Genomic DNA, 24,447 nt, shown 5'->3' with positions numbered 1-24,447 from the left:
TACTGCAAAGATCAGATCAGCTCTTACAGCAAACTGTGGCTAAGGCTCCTGCAGTCTGGGCACCATGAGTTTACTAAGGTATCTCTAGAGTACCAGCTGGACAGGCAGAAAGCTCTGAAAATTGTAAATTAATTTATTAGAGCAATCTTAAAATTGGATATGAAATATGCTTCGACTTTTATGAAGTTAACTAAATGCCTAAGTAAGTCTTATTGAAATACAATTTTCCTTAATAAAAATATTTCTGTACTGAAATGCTGTGTAATAGTACTCTCAAAAGTGTGGGAAGACAGATCACATGAAATCTACACCAAAGGTAGTTGAAAAGTCCATTCATAAAACTTTTATTCCACTTACATCAACTTAATACACATGTTCTGAACAGTTATGCTTGGATTGTTCATGAAAATTTCGTAAGACATTAAACAAAGCTAGCCATCATCTCAAGTTATTTCCCTGTTAACTATTTTTACAGCACATGCATGTTAGGCAAGTATCAAAAAAAAAATCACAAAAGCAAAAAACCTAAAAAAGTTAAATATATGGGTTTTTGTTTTACTGCTGTGCTCGATATACAGTGTCATTATGGATATCAAGCAATTCATTTTTTACTGCATCTTTACTTGTACATTTGTTCTTAGGTTGCTTAAACCATTTAAATACAAATAAAATGTGTAGCAAAAATAATGAAAGCAACAGCAGGTAACTTTACAAATAATGGAATGTGAACCGTTTCTGTCCTTCTCTAGAGAAAGCTGACTGGGTTATCAGGCTGTCGTAAGGAGCACTTCAGCTGCAGCCAAAGCTGCAGCCCTGGGGGTGATTTCCACAGATGTCACCTGGCTGCTGGGCACACGCTGCCAATGGGCCACCAGCTTCCCCACAGCCTCGTGTGCTCCAGCCCGAGTGCTCGGCGCTAACTACACCCGTGGCTGCAACTGAGTATCCCTTTTTTTTCCACCGTGACAGACCAATACGCAAGCAGTCGTCTTTGCTTGACACCGAAAGCTGTTTTAACACTGGCCTTTGTGGGAAGCCACAATGTACCAAAAGTACTATGCCAAGCATGTAAAACTTGTATAAAAATGTCACAACCCTATATTGGCCACCTCGGATGAAAACAGATAAATTCCCCAAATGTTAACTGGCTCTATTCCCCTAATATTAAACAAAACCACATGGGAAATATAGAAATCCAAATAGAAGTAACATAAACCTGTCAAATCGTAAACAAAAACTATTTGTGGGACAGCATGGATGACAAATGGTCTACTGTGTGATTTCAGAATGAGGCAGATGGAAGTTGGAAGGCTGGTTAATTCTCCCCTCCTTCTCCTGCTTCAGCTTCATCTCCTTGGGTATCCGACGTCCACAACTGTTTGGGAAAGAAAAGAGTAAAGTCTAAGGTGCTAATATTATAACTTATAATTAATAATGAATTATCATTTAAGGACTAGGCTTTCCAATGCGTCTTTGAAAACTCCTACTAAGTATTATGAAAAAAACATGACCATTAATTTATTTTTCTTTGCAGGAAGGCAGAGAAAGCACATGGCTGTACCACCTACATGAGACCAAACAGAAATCCAGTTGCAGGTGACCCTGCTTCACGTTGCATTTAATGAGGAAGTTCATGAACTGCCAAAACCAGAGTGTCACAGCCAGGAGGCTTACCAAGCTATGGTTAGAAGCAAGAATCAGACCTACAACACAGGCCCAAGGGAATCGGGAACCAACAATACTTGGTTTCCTGGGGGTTGGTCATTCTCCTCGATCACAATTTTATGTGTCTTTACAAAAGATAATCTTCAGTCAAATGTCTTTCTCAGCCTCTATCATTAAAGTGAACGCCCACTGTCCTGCAGCAAAGACACTAGCAAGTTCTGCTTCCTCTACTTCTACAGCCTGAAAACAAAGCATGGACAAAACCCAGCTCTTAGCTCCACAGAATCACACTAAAGGAGCCATATATCAAGATTAAGTACAACTAAGCTTCATTTACCAAAAAAAAAAAAAAAAAAAGTGTGTTGTTTTGCAAAGCAAGTGTTTTTCAGCACTGGTGGCTTCCAGACTACTACCATGCTACCAGTCCAATATATTTTCTAATAGCTCTTACTCTCTGGAGAAACAGCAGTTCCAACTACGGTGCACTATGTCCATGGTGTATTCTTTACATCAGTAAGACCTCATAAGATGCTAAACAATCCAGTATCAGAAACACTTCACCTTCCAGGCCAGTAGAGTAACTTGCAGCTTTGTTCTGCCTTTGGACATACCCGCACTGAAGGTTCCTTGCTGAAGATGCTAGGCTGCAGGTTAGTTTCCAGTAAACATCACTATACTAGTTCTTTTCTAGTATCCACACTGAGTTCAAATTCTCTATCCCGAATTGCAGTGCTACTCCATGCATTGATCAGGAATAGTTATAAGAATATTTTATTTTGTGAAAGGAACAGGTAGAAAAATAACAGAAAATGCTCTGCTCCTAAACCTTCGGCTACAGAGTATCTGCAGATGTGAACAGGCTTTTATTCAATAAAGTCTTATTGATGTAAAAGGAGGATACCAGGAGAGGACAGTTCAAATAACCTGTTGGAAAATCCTGTTCTCAACACAAACAGAAAAGAGGAGGAGTAACTAGCAATCCTGGTAGAATAAGTTTTTACCTCATTTGTTAAATATTGCTCTGAAGATGGAGAGGACCTTCAAATCCCAGGGGGAATGATCAGAGGCTCCTCCTGAGCCATAGAAAACTCAAAGAAGGCAGGAAGGATCACCAACTGAGCACACTGCCATGCATGAAACTGATCAGCACACAAAAAACCTCAAAAAGGTTGTAATACGCTTGCATGACTACAGAAAAATAGCTCTTTTTCAGTTTATGAGATTCCTTGCTGTCCTGGATATATCTGCTACCGATGAAAGTTATTTTTTGCCTCAAGTTGAAGAAAACCAGGGATCAATGCAAGAGCAGGACTGGGCTGGCACAGTGCATATGAAACACTGAAGGGATAAGTGTATCCTTCTACTCAAGAAAATGCAATCTTGCAGCTATCTACAGATTTATCCTTTATAATGGAACACTCATTTTTAACTACCAGGCCAACTACAGTAGTTCTTTTCTTATGGTACCTTACACTGCCTTTCGCCCTTGTATGCAGCAATTTCCAGCTGCTACAACAAGCTGAACATTATTACAGAGAGCAGAGTAGACTTCTCCTCTGCATCTACTTCAACGCATCTCTCATTCCGAGGCCAGCTCTTGAGCAATCTCCCTCATGGGGACAGCACACGCAGACACTGGCAGCAAAAGCTTATCCTGCATCTCCGCTTCGGAGGTTGAGAAATTTGAGAAATTTCTCGTCTGTTTTGTAAGCAATGGCTCCGCCTACAGCAAGTAGCTTTTTCAACAGCACTAGGCTGCCGTTGGAGTAGCAAATATTCCAAGGAACAGGCAAACAGAGCATTATCAGCCAGAGGAGAGCGCAGGGTGCTCCCCACCGCGCTGGCAGGTGTTCCCGCGGCGCGGCTGTTGTGCCGGGTACAGCCTGACCTCGGGTGTGACGGGCAGCGCAGACGGCGCGCGGAGAGCGCGCGACCGAGCCGTGCGCTTGTGCACCACCTCGGTGCTGCTCGTTTTGCTGTTCTTGCTTACACTTTTCCCTCCCCGCAGGAGACTGAGCTTACACATGGCTAAGTTTAGTTTGCTTGTACTTGCTGCTCCAGTTGCTTTAGATGTTTATCTCTGCCAGCTTTAAAGTTCAAAGTAGGTTAAAAAACCACACACAGGATTTAATTTTTGGTTACACTGATCAAGTGACACAGTCTTGGTCCTTAATTTACACTGGGGATGGCTATGAGCCCGAGTAAAAAGGAATTAAGAGCCTGTTGTGCAACTGCCTTGGAAATATGCTGGATAACACTGATTCAAATTTCAGTTCAAAATTAAAAAACAAAAATAAGTCCAAGCAACTGAACAGATCTCCAAAAGGATTTGCCTTTTTTTTTTTTTTTCTCCAGGTAGGGCAGGCAAACAGAGCAAGCTATGTGAAATTTGACAGAATAACTTTAAGGGGTAAATGTTAACTGTATGCTCCACAGCTGTCCTATTAAAAAGAGAATAGCTTTGCTAGCCACAGTTCAAATTATTTCACTTCCTGTTTCTAAACAGGCTAAATTCCTTGAATTAAAAAGAAAAAAATACTAAATAATATAAGGTTTTGACTACTGTCAAAAAAATGCTTATAACAACTGGCCTGTAAAAGCAAAAGGTTAGGTGTGAAAAAAGAGGCATTTCAGAAATAGTGCATTGTAAACTCATCTGTAAGTAAATGGCAGACAATTTAAGGGTTAACAGTGAATAAGACAAGTGTCTGTTCCATAAAGAACAGTCCTGCTATCGACAACATGCAGATTTTAATGATACTCACTGTCAAGTTGTCTCTCAGTAACTGCATTATTAGTGTGCTGTCTTTGTATGACTCTTCACTTAATGTATCAAGCTCAGCAATTGCTTCATCAAAAGCCTAGAGTTAAGAAACAAACAACTTTATTGGCCATGAATCTAGAGGTTATGCAAGTAATTTAACTGTTTTTTTTTCCTCCTCAGACTTACCGTTTTTGCAAGAGAACAGGCTTTCTCCGGGGAATTGAGAATCTCATAATAAAACACGGAGAAGTTTAGAGCCAGACCTAATCTGATAGGATGTGTTGGCTGCATCTCCTTTTTACTGATTTCAAAAGCTTCTTGATATGCCTGTTGTGATTGCTCCACTATCCCTTTAGGGCAAAGAAACACACACAAAAACCACAAGTAATTCAGATATGTATTCAGACATACAAGCAGGACTACATTCATGCTGGTGTGACAGAAGGATGCCAAGAGTGAACACTTGTGAACGAGCACATTACTCAATATGTCACTATTCTGTAAAGATTTTACTGAATTAATTCTTAAATGGCTAAAAATGGAGTTTCGCAGATCAAATCATACGTTTGACTGTTTCCCTGCTACACTGTGACTACTTGTATTTACAATCAAGCGTCTACAACACTTTTGTAATACTTAAGATAAAAGCCCCACACAATTCAGATCAGAATGTAAATATATACATATATATATATATATATATTAACTACACAGGTTTCCTCACAATTTCAATGTCTTTAAGCCCTGCAAAGTATTTGAGATGTGTGTTTTAATCATAGAAACACTAACGACCTTTGCCTGTTAAACAGGCCTGATTCTATATGAATTCAGACATCTTGGCAAAGATAATACGTAGCATCCCTCAATTTGAATTAAATACACACTTTTTAAAGGCTTTCTATACAGCTCCATTTCCAGTATAGCTACGGAAAGCATTTTTACCTAATTTAAAAGTTCTAGCACTCATATGCTTTGAAGTAAGTACGAGCAATTAGCTGTTAGTCTTTTTTAGAAATTCATCTTTTTGCGGTTCTGTGAGTTGGTTATAGAAGTTAAAAACACCGCCATAAAAAACAAATAAAGATAACACACCTATATAGCTCATCCTAAGAGCACAACAGATTCCATTCTCACGGAATGAACTTGAGCTTAGGAGCAGCCTATGCCAGAGATCAGAGTCTAACTCAGGGCTGTGCTGGGCCCTGCCCCTGCGAGCGGGAGCGAAGGAAGCGCCAGACACTGAACAAAGGGCCCCTTGTCCCTGCGCTCCCAAACGCTGCGAGCGGCAGCGCGGGAGGAGGGAGGGAATCGCTCGATTCAGAGGCAGAAAGGATTCAAATTGCAACATTGCTGCATCGGGCTGAAAATGCTGCCCGTATGGCTGCAGCCACAGCGGCCAATTGTAGGCATTCAAAAACACTGCAGAAAGAAACCTTTAGGTTAAGGACTCGAAAATATGTTAGTGGTGAAGTAGGAAGCATTCAAAGTTAAAAACAAAAACCAACTCTGAATACCAATATTCTGGATGCCTTCTCTCTTAAACATGCATAGAAACTATAGCATCATATTGTCCTGAAAGCATGAAAGAGGACAACATTCATTTACTGGCCAAATATTAATTACTCTGTTTTTCTTTACTATTCCTGTTTCATCTTACATGCAACTTACCAACTGACTTCAAACCCTGAAGTCTGAATTCATTTTGCTACAGGCTTACACCGCTTCTCAATAATAAAAGTAATAACGTCATGTTGGCGGCGGAGGGGAAGTTGCCTTGAAGGTTGCCAGAAATTGATACATTACAGTTGAGAAGGGCTGGTTTTACTGGAAGTTGATTTTAGGAGTGAGAAGTGTTCCACTCTTCAACATTGCTAGTATAGCATGTCTTAGAAAAGGCTGCCATTTATGAATGCTAAAACAGCATGAAAAATAAATAGCTGCTAGGAACGAAGCTCAGCATTTTCTAAAACAAATTACTTTTTTTTTTTTTTTTTTTTTTTTTTAAAAAAAGGGCATATTCCTCCTTATCTGAGAAATTACAGTTACCCACTGAGTGCCAATACAAGGAAATTAGTGCATGTGATGCAAAATTCGATACATTTATTAATTTCGAAATCATCCTGTACAAAAAATTTGCAAAATTACTAACCTTAGACTCTTATAAAGAGTTATATAATTCTAAAGTCCCAGACTAAAAATAGCAACATTGGATCTTTCCACAATAGACCTCCAACCCCGTTTGATACAATAAGCAAACAGTTTTATTAAGATAAAAATCCAGACCCCAGAGTGGGAAGCTTCACCCTGCTGCTGGTACCTACTGGAGAAGACCAATAGAGCTCTGTCCAGCTGAAGGGCTGCTATTCCCTACGCCACACTCATCTAGTGCTCTGCTCCAAGGTCAGCTGTCACAGACCGTATGAAGGAAGAACCTGCCAGGTTAAACACTTGCTAGGGCTCCTGAGCTTAGAATTTCTTGCAGTAATCTAGACAGGTTTTCAAAAGGTTTTCTTCACCTGAAGAGTGAAAACTTGGAAGAAAAAATGCTTAGCTACGAGACTGAATAAAAACTGGGGATGAATAAAAAAATGGTTGAATAATAATTTATTTTATAACAAGTCTAAATAACACTTGCACAGTCTAATTTTAGATCCTGCAGCTTAGTCTTGGACAGAAAAAATAAACTTTGGGACTTTTAAGTATTGTACCTTGCAGGTTTGTGAATTAGAGATCACCAAAAGGAAAATTAGCTTTTATATAAAAATAGTTGTGAAGTATCACGCACGTATGTGATTCTACAGCCAGCAAGAAGAGGCGAGTGTTCAGGCTGCAAGCAGAGGGCAAACCCCATGTCCCTAAGAGCGAGTAACTTCAGGCAACTCTGACCTGGCATCCTAGGTAATGTGGTTGTAACTGGATGTGCCACCAACCACAAGGCTTCACCTCCTCAGCCTCTGGAAATTATCCAAAATTCAACAGGACATTTCAGCTATATACACATGGACTTCACCAAACTCAACCTGATTTCTGTGAAGGTATCTTTGAAAAGAGCATTGAACCACAGGGCGCCACACGTTCATACTACACTACACGGAATTGAACAAGCTCCACGACAGAGCAAAATTGCACCAAACATCAGCTGTGCAGCTTAGTGGCTCTCCAATAATCCCTGGGGGATTCAAGTTTATACATTCAGTCCCCACAATCCCAGACAGTTGCAGGTTTCTGCAGGGTATTTAATCTGTTTCTGTGAGAAAGCAGCTCAGGGCTGGCTGGCAGAGTTTATCAGGCAGGGCTCTGCACTGAAGCTGCTAAGCTGTTCCCAGTTCTAAAGCAGCCTCAGGAAACAGTTTAGCACTATTCACAAGAAACTATACTAAATATAATATAGGTTAAAAAAAGGAGGAGTCAACATGTGTTTTAGGTGTCTACAGGAGTTAAGCCACATTATATATAATTAGGAATAGTTTGTATCCCTGAACCGTAAATATTAAGTACCTTATTTTAACTTTTCTACTGAAATTCAGGTGAAGCCAACTTACCTACAGCTAGGACAAGCAGCTCAAGTGAAGACTTAAACATTAGGCAAAAAAAAAAAAAAAAAAAAAAAAAAACATTTGGAGATTAAACTAGACATAGCTTTGGAAGGCAGTTTTCCTCAGAGTAAGGTAAAAGTCTACCACTCCAGGTGGATTCTAATCTCCTTGCTCAATGGATCTATGGGGACTGCTTTGCATGCTGTAGAAATGCGGCAGAATTGGCAAGAACAAAAACAACAACTAAAAAAACAGTTTAAAAAAAGCTACAGACACCGGCCTCTAAAAAAAGAGTAAAAATGATACTTGGTCAGGGGGAAGATGCCTAACCCACACTTTCAATGGCAGATGCAAATATGCATCAGAGCTGACTTCAAAATGTTGTGCCTAAACACCTGTTTTCTGCTTCACACCGCAGGGTACTTTGGATTTTAGTAACTAATTTGAAAGCCTTTGACTTATGATTTCCCTGTAGAAAAAGGAAAGCTTATTAGTAAAGAAATTTACATAAAAATCAGAAGTATTCCAACATTCAAGAAGCATCACTGTCCCACTGAAAGCAATCTAATTTGACAAATCTTAGCAACAAGTTGACATACAATACCTTTCTTGTCATCTCCAGCAGCAACCTCAGCCAAGTAACGGTAGTAGTCTCCTTTCATTTTCAAATAGAAAACTTTACTTTCTGCTTGCGAAGCATTAGGGATCAAGAACTTTTCCAACAGAGACTAAAACGGAAACAAAGAACATAGTGTTTTGAACAAACACATTTTTACGGTTTGCTGTAATATAACTGAACTATTGATTCAATCTATTTCAAAATCAGGAAAGCTTTGTGTGTGTCCTACCCACCTTTTTTTTTTTCCCCCCCAAATATCCTACATAGGTCATGCACCTAAGGAGAATTTGCTCTAGTTCACAGTTCTAGGTACAAGTGAGAATGTTCCACGCTGCAATTCCATGACAAGTACATGAAGTCGAACAAAATTATGTTTGTAACATACAGAAGATACAAAAGTAAACAATATGTTTTCTGTATGGCTAATTCCTTTGCATAAATCATGAATATTTAGCTTAGATGACTCAAACTTGTGTGGAACCTGCCACAGTGAAGTGGCCCATTATGGCAGTTCTCTCAAGAGACAGGGCAACAAAGCTGGGCTGACAGAAACAACTCAGACAAGGTTTTGCTAAGCTTATGCTCCAATTAATTTAAAACTATTGATGGATTTTCTTTATTTACTTTTAATGCAGTGGAAGATATTTAGCCAGTCATCTTTAGCACACATTTTCAATATATGGGAGTTAGCATTCTATATTTACGCAAGAAGACATCTAGAAGCCTTTGGGTCTGTGCTTCGTATCTTAACGAGAGCAGCAAAACTCCTTTGGCGACGGCGCCGCACAAGCACGTGGGCAGCACAAGAATTGTTATGGAGGGAGCCAAAGGGGCTGCCTCACGTGCAGGGCACCCTTGGAAGGGCAGCTGCTCTGCGAGGAGAGGCCCCGGTGCTGCTGCAGCCTGTCAGCTACGCGCGTTGCGTCCCCCCAGCCACGGACACGCTCCGTTCTCACCATTAGAGACCCACATTCACCCACGGGTGAATCTCACCCACATTCACAGCCAGGACTTTTTTCAGCAGTGCCAAGTGACAATGAAGGCTCCCAGCTACTACGGATAAAGGTTGTGCAGGAGTTCTTCCCTGCAGGAGGGCAGCCAAGCCAGGTGTAACCTTCCGCACCAGGCAGGGATAGCCCTCCCCTGGGCCCTCCCTGTTAACTGACCAGACCAAAATATTTTCAACGATTCTAGAGACACAAATTAATCATCTGTACAGAGAGGGGTCTGACTGAGAAGCAGAGTTTTACTCACTAGCACAGCACCAACCAAACTTTCAGACCTAAGTCAAACTGAGGTTTGAGGTTTGCGAACAGCAGGATTGAATGGGTAATTTGCAATAGCAGACATCATTTAAGAATGTCTAATAATCATAAAAATCTCATTAATTCGATATATTCTAGCAGGGAAGTAACAACACAGACAGCAGGTGAATCTCATATTGGGATAGGGAGGTGGGAAGGGAGGGTTTCTCAGCTGAAACGGATACGGCCTATGGGAAACCCTGACACCCGGAGCCCTGGACTGCTCATCTTTCTCAAGCAAAGCAGCCTCTTCTACCCAAACCCTCTGGGGACTGGGGTCAGCCACGTATCTTCGGGAGATTTTTATCTATAACATATACACTGCAGGCCAGTAAACATTAAGAATAACAACAAGAAAAAATGAAAGCATTAAAATTCTAAAAAGATTTTACATATCAGATTAAAATCTAAAAGCTAGTATACAAAATAACTAGAAGATCTTTCTCCTATCTTTTTCTCTAATAGTATCTACTGTGCATATAGACAGCTTCTCCCACCAGACCTGGTCTTTTTATTTCAGGATTTCCCTTGCTTTAGGGCATGAAGCTCTAAACACTCCTTAGGAGTTAGTTTGGATAAATTCAGAGGATACTAATTTGTTTTAGAGACTTTCTGTGAAAGCAACAGTCTGCGTGTAGGTGGTGTGCCTGCAAAAGTCATACAAATCTGAAACCATTAAAATGACTGACCTTTTAGATTCTAGCTACAAAAAGACAACATAAAAGTGAAACGTGGAAGCCACATGATATTTTGTTTGATGCTTAAATCCCACCCACTTCTGAAGAATCCTGGAGAGTAGTTTCTTTTTTTTTCTAAAAAAAAAAAAAACTAATGTAAAGCTTTTCTGGAGGATGCACTTTTTCCACATGCTTTACAAGGAGGTGCTACAAAGTATTTAAAAAATCCATTGATGCATGTTCTGTTTAGTTCATCTAAAACAAAGCTCCCACAGATGGCAAGAACTACTTTAACAATACGCCCCATACACAGCTACATTCTCTCTCTCTTAGCAGTTGATGGGACCATTTTGACAAATACAGAGCTAATCACAACATGGGTCACCTCAGCTAACAACTAGCCTAGTGCCAGACCAAAACACTGATCTGCAGTTAAGTCTTTAGGTGAAGCCCATCACTGCAACACATCCAGCCCCTACCAAGACAAGGCCATTCAGCATAAAGCACATGGTATGTAGCTAAGCTCTCGTGCTCATTCGTGGCATTCCTGCTCTCATACCAAATTCTCATCCACATCTCACATATTAACACGCATTGACTGTGACTTCAGGGGCAGTTAGTTACAGTGCTTGAATCTGGAGGAAAAAAATAAAAACAAAAGTGAAACAGAAGCCCCCAAAGGCACCCTCTTTCCCCCTGCCCCCAACTCCTCTGCTGTAATTTTCAGAGCTTCCAACTTGCTTCCTGGAAAAGATTTTCCCTGGATGTTCACAGCTGCTGGCTGTGCTCACACATACCAGACAGGAGCAGTGCCACGGACGTGGTACATTCCCCCACCCCCAGGAAGTCCACCATAGAGAAGCCGTCTTTGTCTCCAAAGCTGCAACAGGGACTGCATCAGCACAAACTTTTATTATTCTACCAGTGAACTTCAATCCTGGTTTATATTAAACCTTGAACAGAAGATTCACTTTGTCCTTGATTTTAGACCTGTTCTTTCACTGTTCAAAAGCCAGAAGAGCACACGGGCCACAGCTGGCAACATTTAAGTAAGCCTAAGCATGATGTTTAAGTTGTTTTGTAAGCACTACACAGCCTATTACTTTGATGAAAGGCCCTGTTCCTACAGTTCTGCGAGATAAAGCCTTTAAGATAAAAGTTAATCAGATACAGCTTGAAAAGTAGAGAAATGTAAAATTTAGTGTAAAGAAAAAGGAAAGAAAAAAAAGTACTATTAAAAAAAATCCTGTTTCTTACTACAAGTTGCACATACTTCAGTTTGTCAGGTTGTGGTCAGAACTTCAGTTGAAGACAGGAAGTCAACCCGTAAAGACTTGAATAGTCTTTTCCTGACACTTGAGGCCTAAAATTACCCTTCCTATAAAAGTATTTGCATACAACTTTGGCAAGAGACTTGTATGGGCCGGATGACCATGCCCAAATTTACACAAACACATTAATGTTAATGCCTCATTTTGCCTTATTCCATTTAGTCTTATGTATATTTATCCTGACTAAAGCACACATTACTACTTGGAGATTTTACAGAATTACCAAGGCACTTGAGGATTGCACCAACAGCTCAGTTTAGGTATTCTCTTCCCAATAAGCAAGTCATAAGAAATACAACCAATGCAGTTGTAAATGAGTGGCCTTGTGCATTACACAGCACAAGGACGCATAAGACATGAAAGAACACTTTAAATTCAGCCTGAAAACCTATTTCTTTTACTTCGCGAATTAACTGAGAATGGTCTAACATTTTCACAATATCAGAAGTGCTCCGCTGTCTTCCATTAAGACATCACAAGAGCATAAAAGTAGCTGGCACTGGCCAACAGGTCTGTTCTACCTCCTATCCCACCTGCAACAGCACCCAGAAGGGGCCATTACAGGAAAACAACAAGAAAGCAACAACCTATCACTCTTCCTATAACCTCCATCCTCTGACGCTTAGGGATTTCCTGAACCACCAGTGTTTTCTTTGAATTTAGTAAACTTCAGGTTCCTCATCCACATGCTTGTCCAGACTCCCCTTCAATCAATATAAGCTTTTAATACCCACAAAATACCATGGCAAAGAGGTTGCAGATACTTGACAAGCTGGGAAGACCTTTCCTTATTGGATTTTACTTTAGAAAAACCACTAGTACTAAAGCCTGCATTTTGGTTCAAAAAACAGATAGTTTCAGATCATTTGAGTAATTTTAATACCAATTCATAATCAAGAGTCCCTGTTGTGCTTTTACACCATCCAGGTCCCTAAATGCTGTTTACAAAGGAAGAGGGCAAGTGAAGAAGGAGAGAAAAATGAGCCAGACATGAGTGATACTAAGAGCAAGAATGTGCATCTGCAACACTATGGTAGAAGAAGAGATGAAACACTGCAATCAGGGGAAGTCCATCAAATCTTACGATACAGCTTTTCAGATATATCAAGATACATTTAGCAGTTACAATCCAGCAGAGGATCAAGCTACTCCTTGTACTGAAATGCTCCCAGGGTTAACAACTGCACATCCACAGCGAGAGGCACAAAACTTGCCCGAGACTCCCCTGTTCCCCTCTGCTCCCTTAATATTTTCCATCAAGTAGCACAGCTGAGCACAAGCATTTTAAAGAACTACAGATGCAAAGTATCAGGTGTACTTAGGTAGACATTCAAAATCTTGATCCAGATCTTAATCTTGTGACACACAATGCAGGGAGAACTACATGTACTTAGTTTCAAGTGGAACCAAACAACTCGTGTGGTGACTGTAACACCCCTCTGCTCAACTGCTCCTTTACAGAATTCTCTTCTGGTGACCTCCGAGTTACTCAAAACAGGCCAACTGCACTGGACAAGTTCAGAGACCCACCATTCCTACAAAAGCTGGTGTTTGTTCTTCCATGTGTGTCCTCCTGCCTCAGCAACAGCATTAGAGGAGTTACGGACTATAAAATGATACATTGACTAGCTACACCGCACAGATTTGCAAATGCACTACAAAGGGTTTAACAAGCACTTGCTGCCAAGAGAAATGTTTTCACGGGCTACCTCAATCACTTGGAGAAAATGACAAATATTTGTATTTAAGGGGAATATTTTTAGACAATGTCAAACTTCTTTGGGACGGATATTTGGATGCAGTTGATTGCTACAGTTTTACCTCAGTATCGGGGCTCTGCAGCCCAATATCATGATGGGGTGGCAGGGGGAAGGAGTGTTCTGCTGACTGCCCTCCACTCTGGCCAAGGGCAAAGCCTCTTGTTTAAAACTAGCAAAAAAAAAATCCTATCTACCCATTTCCCTGCTGAAACAGAAGTACATAAAATCTGTTAACTACTAGTGGCTGCTGCAGCACCAGTGATGTCTCTGGTAGAACAGCTGCCAAGGCAGGAGACGAGCCCAGAAAACCACCCGCTGCGTGTTCGCAGCACCAGTTACTCTTTCCTCCCATCAGCAGAAGCCTGAGAAAGGGCTGGGAAGGCTGCAGAATCCCCTGCTACCAACAAAAAATGGCAGGAAATTTTACCTGGTGTAAAAACAAACAAACAAACAAAACAACAATAAAAAAAAATCACAGCAATTAATAAAGAGTAACTAAGTGTTTCAGTGTGCGTGACAAAAGCAGAATCACATGTGGACAGAAGGAGAAAAACATGGGAGAAAAGTATTTCTTCTGTTGTGTGTTTTAAGCAACAGTAAACTAAACACAATCTCTACTTCACTGAAAAACAAACCCAAGCTGCCACACTGCTCTATTTTGCTAGCATTACCTCGTAGGGATTTCTTGAATATAGAATCACTGTAGATTTCTGACAAAATAAAATAGTACCAAATGCCAAAGATCACTATTTTGTGAAGAAATAGAACATCTATGAGAAGTTTGTGGGATAATATAAAACAAACTAATTTAGTCGGATGGGATTTCTTTCTAGAAAGGTAGTTTTAAGTAATCTTATTGTATAAACCAGAAGCCATGTTCTAGTTATCTTTAAGTTCTATAGTTTTGGTCTCTGAAGAAATAACAAAGTCCCCTACGAACATGCTGTAGCACTTTTCACTTAAAGAAACAAAAGTAGGAACTATTTATCCTCAACAATTTGAGCTCTGAGAAGATCTGAAACCTGCTGAAAAATGCTATTTTAGCAAGGTAAGTCTGCTCTGCACTAGGGGAATCTCAGATTCCTGTTAAGTACTTTTTGGTAGCTGTGTAATCATATTCAAAGGTCATTAACATCCAGGAAAGGGAGAGGGGAAAAAAAAAAAAAAAAAAAAAAAAAAAAAAAAAAAAAAAAACTTGCTTCTACCTCATCTGACCCACTCTGAATTTGATAAAAAAAAAAAAAAACAAACTTAAGAATTTACAGTACATCTCAGCAGAGGCAAAGATCTCTTATCACTGCCTGGCAAAGGGAGGCACTGCTATATCGGATTACAAGAAATATAAGCAACTGTGCAAGAGCTGACTTTCAATAAAAAACAAGTTCAAGAAACAACCACACTCTAAGGATGTTCTTCCAGGTTTTCTTTCCTCACTGTACTGGCTGTTTGCCAGAAGCAAAGGATTAACTTTAATAGTACAGGCTTTTTCACAGCCTTTCAAAATGGTAGTCAGCCGTGGTCTGAAGGGATCACGGCCTTCCCAGGTTCACAGCTAGGAGCTGCTGCGTCTGCCTAAGGCAAGACTGTGAGAAGCTGCTTCACAAATCTGTGTTTCTGCCAAGAGCATGGTAACAAGACAGAAATTTCTAGATAAAACCAGAGATAGCTTAGCATCTGGTTACACAGATGTACAGATTTCATACTTCCACTGCTTACGGCACAGCAAAAGCAGGTATCTTAGCTCAGCAACGTTTATATGTTGAGAAACACTCACTGTTTTCACTGCTGAGAAACCAGTGAAATAAACACACTTAACTCCAAAATACTACACATAAAAGCATGAAGCTCTTGCTTCAACAGCAAGGCACACAAACAGTATCAGTCTTAGCCAGGAGACTAAACTGATCAACTTTACTGCTTAAAACTGAGTCTCACTGGCAAGTGCATAAGGTTCTTCAACATCAGGTTGCTTTCAAATAAAACAAATGGTAACTCAGATGACTCTCAACAGCATGAGCACTACGTGTGGTTCTTATTTTTCAAAGCCAACTGTGAAGCACCAATGTCAAGTAAGTTTAAAATAATAGGCAACCAGTTATAATAAAGATTTGCTCTGCATCCAACAAACATGAGAGGATAAACAGGCATGTCTGTGTGTGCGCACGTAAAGCTGTGAGAACTTCCACAAACTATTCTAAACGCTTCTGTTTGCATTCATGCAGAGCATGTTGGCCAATGCTGTGATAGATGGGCAGACTAAAAACATCCATCAACATTACGGATGAATTTCTTGCCAAGATGAATGACTGCTGCCTCACTTTTGCTCATGAAGTCCCACTACCATAAATTATTTATATCATATATGCTGAACCTAAAATCCTTTCAAACAAGAGCTAAAGTTTCATGTATTTACAATAATTAACAATGTAGAATCAATAAAAATCAACACATTTATTCTCCATAATAGATATCTAATAGGTTACCTCATATTTGAAATGATCTATGAGTACTGCTTAAATTTTCTTTATTCAATAGCTTTTCAATACTTTCAATGCACTATATTTATTAGCAAATACCTGAAATTATTCTGATCTAGGCAGCCTTTTCACCACTGCAGCAAGATAAACTGCAAAGGGGTGTAGTTACAACAAGGGAAGTGATTAAACGATTGAGAGTTGAATCAGGAGGTTTTAAGGAAATTTCCTCAGCCTCCTACTTTCCATATATTTGAGAATTTCTACCAGCTAAAGCCTGATTGAGAAAGATAGATTTGGAGAGTTAATCAAAAGCTTAACCTGTAACCATCGTGTGAAGTCAGTAAGCATTTTGCTCTGCAATATACAGAAGTACATTCACATAAATATCTGCCAAAGGTACAGACATACTTTCACATATGTCACTAGCACATTTCCATGTGCTAGTGCTTTACATGAAGTCTAACAAAGCATGACATGGAATCTGGATACCTATACCCACACCCAGGCTCAATGGTACAAGACAGATGTGAAGGCACAGACAGGAGCCTGGCAGATGCCACAGGCACAAGCCCAGGGCTAGAGGACATGGGCTAGGAGGAGAGGGCGAGAGCTCAGTCTGTTCAGCCTGGGTCACACTGAGCTCTTACTGCTGCCTACAGCTACCTAGAGAAGACCAAACCAACTCTCCTTGCAGATCTGAGTGAAAGGACGAGAAGGAGCAGTGAAACTGGAACACAGGAAGTTCCGATCACTTGCTAAGGACTTCTTTTTCTGTAAGACTAGGCATATATATTAGCACGGGCTGCACAGGGAGATTGTGGAATCCCATCCTTCATGATATTTAAAATTTGACTGGAGAAGAGGGCGAGCAATTTTACCTCACTGGACCTGCTTAGAGCAGAGTTAAACTAAATAATTCCACTTTCAAATTACATTATTTGATGAAAACAGCTTAAAAATTAGGGATTGAGATTTTCGTAACAAAGGTGTTGGACATCTAACTCTTAGGTTTCAAAAAATTAACCACCCTCCTTTGAAGAGCAATGTACTGCAGAGGCAGGCTCAAAAAAAAAAAGGCAATTCTGCTTTGCCAAATATGCAGGTGATTAAAAAAGTCCCAAAGTAATCTGAGAAACTGAAGGCAACAAGGACATAAACCTGCAGTATACTCTTTAAGAAGCCCTTTAAAAGCATTTGAAAAGGAACTATGTTTTCCTCTCTCCTCAGAGAGCTGCAGCCCTATAACAGGTTATGAAACTTTACCCCAGTCTCCCAAAAAACAACATGCATGAGAGAACCACAAACCTCAAGTCATCAGGTTAAGATTTAACTTTCTTTCCACAACAATTGCAACTTCTATAAAGTAAAAGATCCATAAAAATTGCAAAGTAAGCCTAAGCATACAAGAAGTACCGTTGTATGCTTTTGAGCATGAACTCAGCAGGAAATAGCACACTGCCAAAGGAAACAGTTCACCTTATTGAGAGGGTCCTGAACAGCACCATTATCCTCACTTTTCTGACAGGTAGGGAGTGGGAAAAATGCTGCATGGCACCTATATGCACCATGTAATTCCGGGATGCCAAGGAGAGCCACGGCATCAGGAAGCACTCTGCTCTATAGGGGCTACAGCTGAAACCACAGGCTCTAAAGAGAGCAAAAAGTAGTGCCTGGACACTGCAAGCAAGGAGACTGGCTCAAGGCAAGCTGTGACACTGAAAGGAGGCTTAGGGCAGGAGGACAGATCACGCAGAATATTGGGCATGGGAGAAGAACATGGAAGTAATCATATATGGTACATTTTAGAGGAAACACAAGGACCATGGCTACACATGCAAGACTACATAATACAGTGCAACCACCTGGAATTATATCCATAGAAAACAGAAGGGCACCAGTCATATTTCAAATGCTTAGTTTGTATTTAACTTGTATCAGATTGCCTGAAAGCTACTAGTAGTTTAGAGCTCCTGAAAACTTCTCTTTCTTACTGCTTGCATGTTAGAAGTTGGCCAAAGTTGACTTTTTTTTTTTTTTTTTTTTTTTTTTGCTTTCTTCTTTGTACTTCGGAATCTTCATGAGCCAAAAAAAATCATATTATTACAGATTTAATGTGAGCCACTAACTATAGATCTGTTTCTCATCAGCTACAAAAATCATTGTGAAGTAAATGCATACCTGTTAGATTAATATCACCCTTTATTATGGAAGCAACAACAAAAAAAGACCATTTTAGGGGTATTTCAAGCAGGTCCTCCTTCTACTATAGTAAGTGAAGCTGTATGTGAAGAACACACTCAATGACATGAGGAAAAGTACTTAAAAGCTTAATTTCCTGTTTCCGAGGCTGGAAATTTCCTATATTACCCACGTACATTTAAGATGTTCGAGTGCAGCACTGTACTTTTTGCTATGTTATTCTTGGGGAATTAGGTAATCCGATCCTCGCAGTTAACACACACTGCAAATACCCTGTAATATGCATGGTGCTTTATTATTTGTAGTTTTCGGTACTAGAAACCAGGGTGTGCCACAGTGACATACGTGGGCTTGGTGCACACCTGAGAGACCTGCTGCTGGTTCAGAGGCCCTGGTGCTCTCCTCCTTGTGCAATAGTAGAGGCTGCAGGAAGCAGAAGGAAAAGCCTGTCTGCCTTGAGAGCAACGTCGGTGCTCCAAAATGAGTGTACGTGGGGAAAGATATATGAAAGGACAAGAACGTACATGTTTCTTTTGACTACTGAAAGGTTAGCATGGAGAGAAAATCTAAATGGTTGGACCTGGCACACAACTGCCAAAATTTTTAATCACAAAGTATGTAACAGTTATGAAGCAAGAAAGTAGTAGTTTGTCAACTGCTCTGAAATTAGCGGAAGAACAGGGAACAGAATTCAGAAACAGTTTAGTATAATCAACATACAGCAAGTTACAAGGACTGTTTTTTTTTTTTTTTCCTAAACATTAGCAAGTTGATTTCAAGAACTGAGGGAAAAGAGCGAGAAGCTACAGAGAAGGCAGCTTTGGCTCTATTCTGCTCTCAGAAACACATCCTCTTAACGCTTTTGCCCCTTCAACACCGAAGTTAGGACACCAGCCACTTCCACACATGGCTGTGATGTAACGCTGCGGGTATTAAATATTACTTAAGAGCCCAGCAGGCAGCTGAAGGCACAACAGCAGCTCTCACACATTCATACTCTTCATAGAGGATACCCAAGTAGCTGGTTGCCCTGGCACTACAAGCAACAAGGCTCATGGCTAAGAGCTTGGATGCCTGTCAACGCTTCAGACCCCGCCAATGACATCAGACTATTGGAGACTTGGCGAGTATTAGTTTTCATCTCTGTCCTATAAGCGTAATTACCGACTACACTCAAAAATTACATCCGATCTACTGGCAAAAGAAGAAGTTCTACCTTTGCAAGTAGCATTGTCCAGATCTCTGCTCATAGAAAACTAAATATATTATGCATTTTTTTTCCTCTGGTAAAGGGAAGTAGATTTCATATAAAGCGATATGGTCATGCAAGTTTCTAAGTGAATAAAGAATGCATGTGAAAAAGACATTCCAGTCAAGAAACAAGAATACATTTAAAAATATATATTTTTTGCAATATAATTATCAAAGTCAAATTGGGGCATGCCATTTGAAAGCCTTTTTAAATCCTGTCCCTTGAACACAAGGGAACTAACAGAAGTTTTGAGTATTTTTATTTTTAGACCCAAGTCTAGAAAAGTAGTTTTATTATCAAGTTACTGCCTAAGGCATTGCTTCAGCTGGACGGTAACCTATTAAGAAAAACTGGACTGGCAACACTAAAAGTAAGTCATTAGCTACTTAAAAGTAACAGCATGTAGAAGAACAAGAATTTATACAAATAGTTTATATATTTTTCATTAAACACAACCAAAAATACAAGCCCATTTTGTATTGCAAATCCCAAGGTAAAATTCCCCACCCCTTATACACACTTGTTCTACCAGATTTGAAAGCTATTTTCTGTTGTCATTTTTGTTTTTAGTACGCACAGTAATAGTGAGGTAGTTTTGTCTCAGTCTGGTTTCCATCACCAGAAAAAAAAATAATTGCAAACACTCTGCTAGGTTCTATTAAAAAGAGCTTCTAAAACCAATGGTTTGATTTATTTCTTAAACCCAAATTAGTTCTACAAAGAACTTCAGATCACACTGAGCTGAAAGCGTCCCCACTACCCCCACCTAAAACTTTCCACTGATTAAATAAATAACACGAAAGTAGAACTAGGTTTATATTCCTGTTTCCATGGCCTATATAACTGACTGACCACTCAAACCTAAGAATTAGTAAATCAGTTCTTTCCTCTACCTTTCATGCTGGTAAAATATCCTTACACGGGATGACGAAACACACAGAACTGCACGTGCTACGATAACCATGGAAGCCAGCCTAAACTGGAAACCAAGACTCAGGGCTAGCCATGCTCCTGCACCCCCCTGGAGAACCAGTCTCCCAGAAATGAGCACCACCCATTTCACTTAGCTATAATACACAGCAAACCAAGCTTCTACTAGTCTCTGATCTTCATTTTAGTTTGATATCAGGGCTTCAACCACATTCTTGGCTTCTTAACACCTTCCACGTACCGTATGCTCTTCAGAGACTTCCAGGTAGCACTTGATCCCTTGTTAACGTGGGACAACACAGCAGCGGAGTTTGCAGTTTACATTTTTGCAGCACAAAATTTTACTGCCAACAGCAACATCTCCCATGCTAGTGGCAGGCCTATCCGTCATTAGCAATGTGCTCACTAAAGCACTACTGGCATATGGAACTGGAAAACCTGACAATCCGGACTAAGCACTGGGAAGAGGTCAGGATTTTGTAAGTCTCCTAACCATTTTCTCCAACACCATTTTCCAGATACACGTTTTAACACAAATATAAGCCTTCCACAATGTCTAACTCTGCCCCCACTGTAGTTTGCTGCTAAAAAATCTAAATTTAAGTGGGCATCACAGCGTTTCTACTGCCTCTTCCTGCAGACAGTTTTCTGCATGGCTGAGTCATAACTCACATTACATCATCTTACCCAGGGAGGGGCACAGTTTCCGTAGAGTAGGAACCACCTCTTACAACCATAGAGCATGTTAAAATTCTAGAAATCAGAGCCACCTAGGACACAAGCAGCACATTCCAGGAGAGCGAGCAGGATGGGGGGCCTCAAAACCAAACCTGGTCCAGTTTTGTTCAGTTTTTCAATCTTGTTCAGTCATAAATTTCTTTTTATAAAAATTACCTCTATATGCAATACGGTTTTAACATATTTTTCAACACACTAGTATTAAAATACATTTTTTAAGCATTGTTATTTATTTTGGGGAGAGAAAAGTCAGATATTTGTTAAATCTTGTCCTTCAGAAATGGCATAAGAGAGCACATTTACTGAAAGACTAGAAATAATCTGAAAGGGCTAGCACCATTTACGCTGTAACTTTAAGTAAAAACGGATCAACAGTTTCATTATTTCTCACCAGCACATCATTGCAGATGTCTCTCAGCTCAGTCTCAATTTTCTCTCTGTATTCTCGAGCCATCTGCTGTTTTTTCTCAGCGCCTTCCGTCTTTTGTTCGATACTTGAGACGACTCTCCAAGATGACCTACGGGCTCCTACAACATTTTTATAAGCAACAGAGAGAAGATTCCTCTCTTCATTGGACAGCTCGGCTCCTTGCTCAGTCACAGATTTCATGCAACTTGCCATGTCATCATATCTTTCAGCCTGCTCAGCCAGTTTGGCCTTCTGCACCAGCTCATTTTTATCCATGCTGATCTTTCTAAAGAGGAAAAACAGGGAGGAATTATTCAGACATTTATCAAGGACAAAGATGTTTTAATGTCATATGCAGAGCAACCATTTCCCAAGAAGTTTGAAACTGCAAAATATACAACCAAAATCTCGAATACAAAGCAGACAAACACTCAATGCTCATAGATTGAAGGCTTCAAGCCACTTCAAGTCACTCTTCTAAAAAAAGGTTAACTTTTAAAGGAACATTATTTTAGATATTTATAAACCCAAGCATCCAAAGGAGAACTCCAAGCAGATGATTTCTATCTCAAGCATATGTACCATTCCAGCCCTTCATCATCACTCATTTTCTCATATGACTACATTCAAGGTGCAGCATTAGTTGCATCCAATGACCAATTTAACAAGAATGACAACGATAATAGCCCAAATTATCTTTTTTTCCACAGAAACAGACAAAATACGGCTAGTCAAATAGTATGCAAAAACGCTGTGCCTTAACAGAACCTTACATTTATACATAGGAACACCAGCCACGGGGACGTGCAAATTAACGCGTGCGCTGCACGTCGCAAAGTCAGAGCTCCACAAACACCCCAGGCGTTTCAGGGAGAACCCCCTGCGCCCAGACAGGCTGGGCCATCTCTCCAGGCACCGCTCCTCACCCCAGAGGCAATACCTGTTTCTGCACATGCAAGCTGCCCAATGCCTCCTCACTGCTCAACCTCCCATTCGGTCATTTTCAGCTCGGCCACGTTTCAGGTCCTCACAACGTGCTTTGAGATACATCACCCCTGAAGGTTTCATTATTCACATGGGAACCAATTTCGGCCATGTATGCTTTATTATTCCTACACATCACAACTACTGACCTCCTCACACATCACAGAACCTCCCTATAACTTAACCTTCTACACAAAGCTACGGCGGGCAGCACCTGCAGTAGCTCCTGTCTAAGCACGGAGCGCGCTAGGAGAACATCCTAGGCACCTGAAAGGAGAAAGTTTCAGCGGCTGCTTCCCCCGGTGCCGGCGCTCAGACACGCCGCGGCTGCTCCACAGTACTTGCGAGCAGGCACCGAGGCCCTGACCGCACTATAAATAGCGGGTTAAGGAGCCATTTTAAAGAGAGGTTTTGGCCGCGGCTCTTTCACCGCGCGGCGCGATGGGGGCGAACGCGGCTCGCGCGCTGGCCGGAGCGCCGCTCCCTCGGGCGCGGCGGGCGGGATCCTGCCCGGCGCGGCCGGTTCCCGGGGCGCGGGGAGGGCCGAGGCGGCGGCGGCGCCCCCGGGTGACACCATAAAATGGAGCTGCGGGCAGGGGCAGGGGCGGCGGCGGGGGGGGGCGCGCCGGGCCCGGCCCCGCCCCCGCCCCTCCCGCCGCATCCGCCCGCGCGGAGGCTCCGCGCTGCCGCCTTTGTCATGGCGGGCGGCTCGCGGGAGCGCGCCCGAGCGCCGCCCCGCGCCGGCCGAGGGGGAGGCGGCGCCCGCGCCCCGGCAGCGCCCGCCCGAGGGGAAGCCCGCGGCCCGGCGGGAGCCGCCGCGACCCCTCCCGCCCCGGTGTCGCGATAGGAAAAGGGGGGGGGGGGGGAAGGAAGGAGGCGGCGGCGGCCGCTGCGGCGCTTCCGCGCCGGGCAGCGCTCCCGGCGGAGACCACACCCAGCGCGGCCGCCCGCGCACTGCGGCCCCCGGCCCCGCTCCGCGCCCCCGCCGCGCGCGCGGGCAGGACGCCGCCCCGCCGCCCTCACCTGCCGCCCCCTCCCCCGCCGGCCGCCCCGGCGGCTCTTCCCCACCCCCCACCCCCGCGGCCGGGAGGGGCGGCCGCGGCCTCACCCTGCGCCCCGCCGCCACCGACTGGGCAGCGGGGGGGGGGCTGCGGCGGCCGCCGCCGCGCTCCGCTCCCTCCCCGCGCAGCCCCGGCGGGGGCCGCCCTGCGGCCGGCGCCGTGGGCGGTGGTGGCTGGGGCGGGGGGGGAGGCTCCGCGCTGCCCGGCGGCCGCCTCGGCTCCCGGCGCGGGGGGCCGCGGCGCCGTTACCTGCTGCGCGGCGGGAGCGACGCGGCGAGTGTGTCGGGCGGGCGGCGGCGCGGACTGTGCGGCTCGCGCGGCGCTGCAGCCTCTCTCGCGGCGCCGCGCGCGGCCTCTCCGCCAATCACGGCGCCGCAGCGCGCGGGCAGCGCGCCGCCCGTGACGTCAAGCGGCGCCATGGCAACGGCGAGGGCGCGGGCGCGGGCCCGCGCGGGGCGGCGGCCCCCGCCAACGGCCGCGGGCGGCGGCGCGCGCGACCCGCGGGGGGGGGGGGGGGGACACGCCCCGAGGCGGCGGCGCCTCCGCGGGCGCGCGCGCTGCTCCCCCCGCCCCGCTCCCCACTCGCTGCGGCTGCGGGGGCCGCGCGGGCCCGTCAGGGGGCCCGGGGCTCGTGTGGGGGCCCTCGCGTTAGCCACGCGGTTTCCCGAGTGAAAAATAATAAAGAAAAAAATTGTAGTTCCCCCTCCCTCCCCGACCCTGTTTTTCTCTGAGTTTCCGGCA

General features: G+C 42.9%; 1 protein-coding gene across 1 annotated transcript; it reads right to left on the bottom strand.

Moving 5' to 3' along the window:
- Positions 1–317: 317 nt before the first annotated feature.
- Positions 318–24,070, bottom strand: YWHAZ (tyrosine 3-monooxygenase/tryptophan 5-monooxygenase activation protein zeta). The gene is made up of 6 exons (XM_088533616.1): positions 23,956–24,070; positions 21,644–21,947; positions 8,570–8,693; positions 4,616–4,779; positions 4,431–4,526; positions 318–1,375 (listed from the first exon to the last, which is right to left on the bottom strand). The coding sequence occupies exons 2-6, from the start codon at positions 21,935–21,937 to the stop codon at positions 1,316–1,318; spliced, it is 738 nt and encodes a 245-aa protein (XP_088389742.1). The 5' UTR covers positions 21,938–21,947; positions 23,956–24,070; the 3' UTR covers positions 318–1,315.
- Between the last annotated feature and the right edge of the window lie 377 nt (positions 24,071–24,447).

Source organism: Tinamus guttatus, unplaced genomic scaffold (assembly GCF_059628265.1).
Source record: "Tinamus guttatus ecotype Peru unplaced genomic scaffold, ASM5962826v1 Tinamus_guttatus_pri_ptg000510l, whole genome shotgun sequence".
Taxonomy (NCBI): Eukaryota; Metazoa; Chordata; class Aves; order Tinamiformes; family Tinamidae; genus Tinamus; species Tinamus guttatus.
This window is presented reverse-complemented; position numbering and strand designations above follow the sequence as displayed.

Excerpts from the sequence above, each read along its gene's own strand:
- YWHAZ (XM_088533616.1), bottom strand. The coding sequence starts at position 21,937 with ATGGATAAAAATGAGCTGGTGCAGAAGGCCAAACTGGCTGAGCAGGCT. Across the intron at positions 8,694-21,643 it reads ACATCTGCAATGATGTGCTG|TCTCTGTTGGAAAAGTTCTT; the intron begins GTGAGAAATAAT and ends TTTCCGTTTTAG. Across the intron at positions 4,780-8,569 it reads TGCTGGAGATGACAAGAAAG|GGATAGTGGAGCAATCACAA; the intron begins GTATTGTATGTC and ends TTTGCCCTAAAG.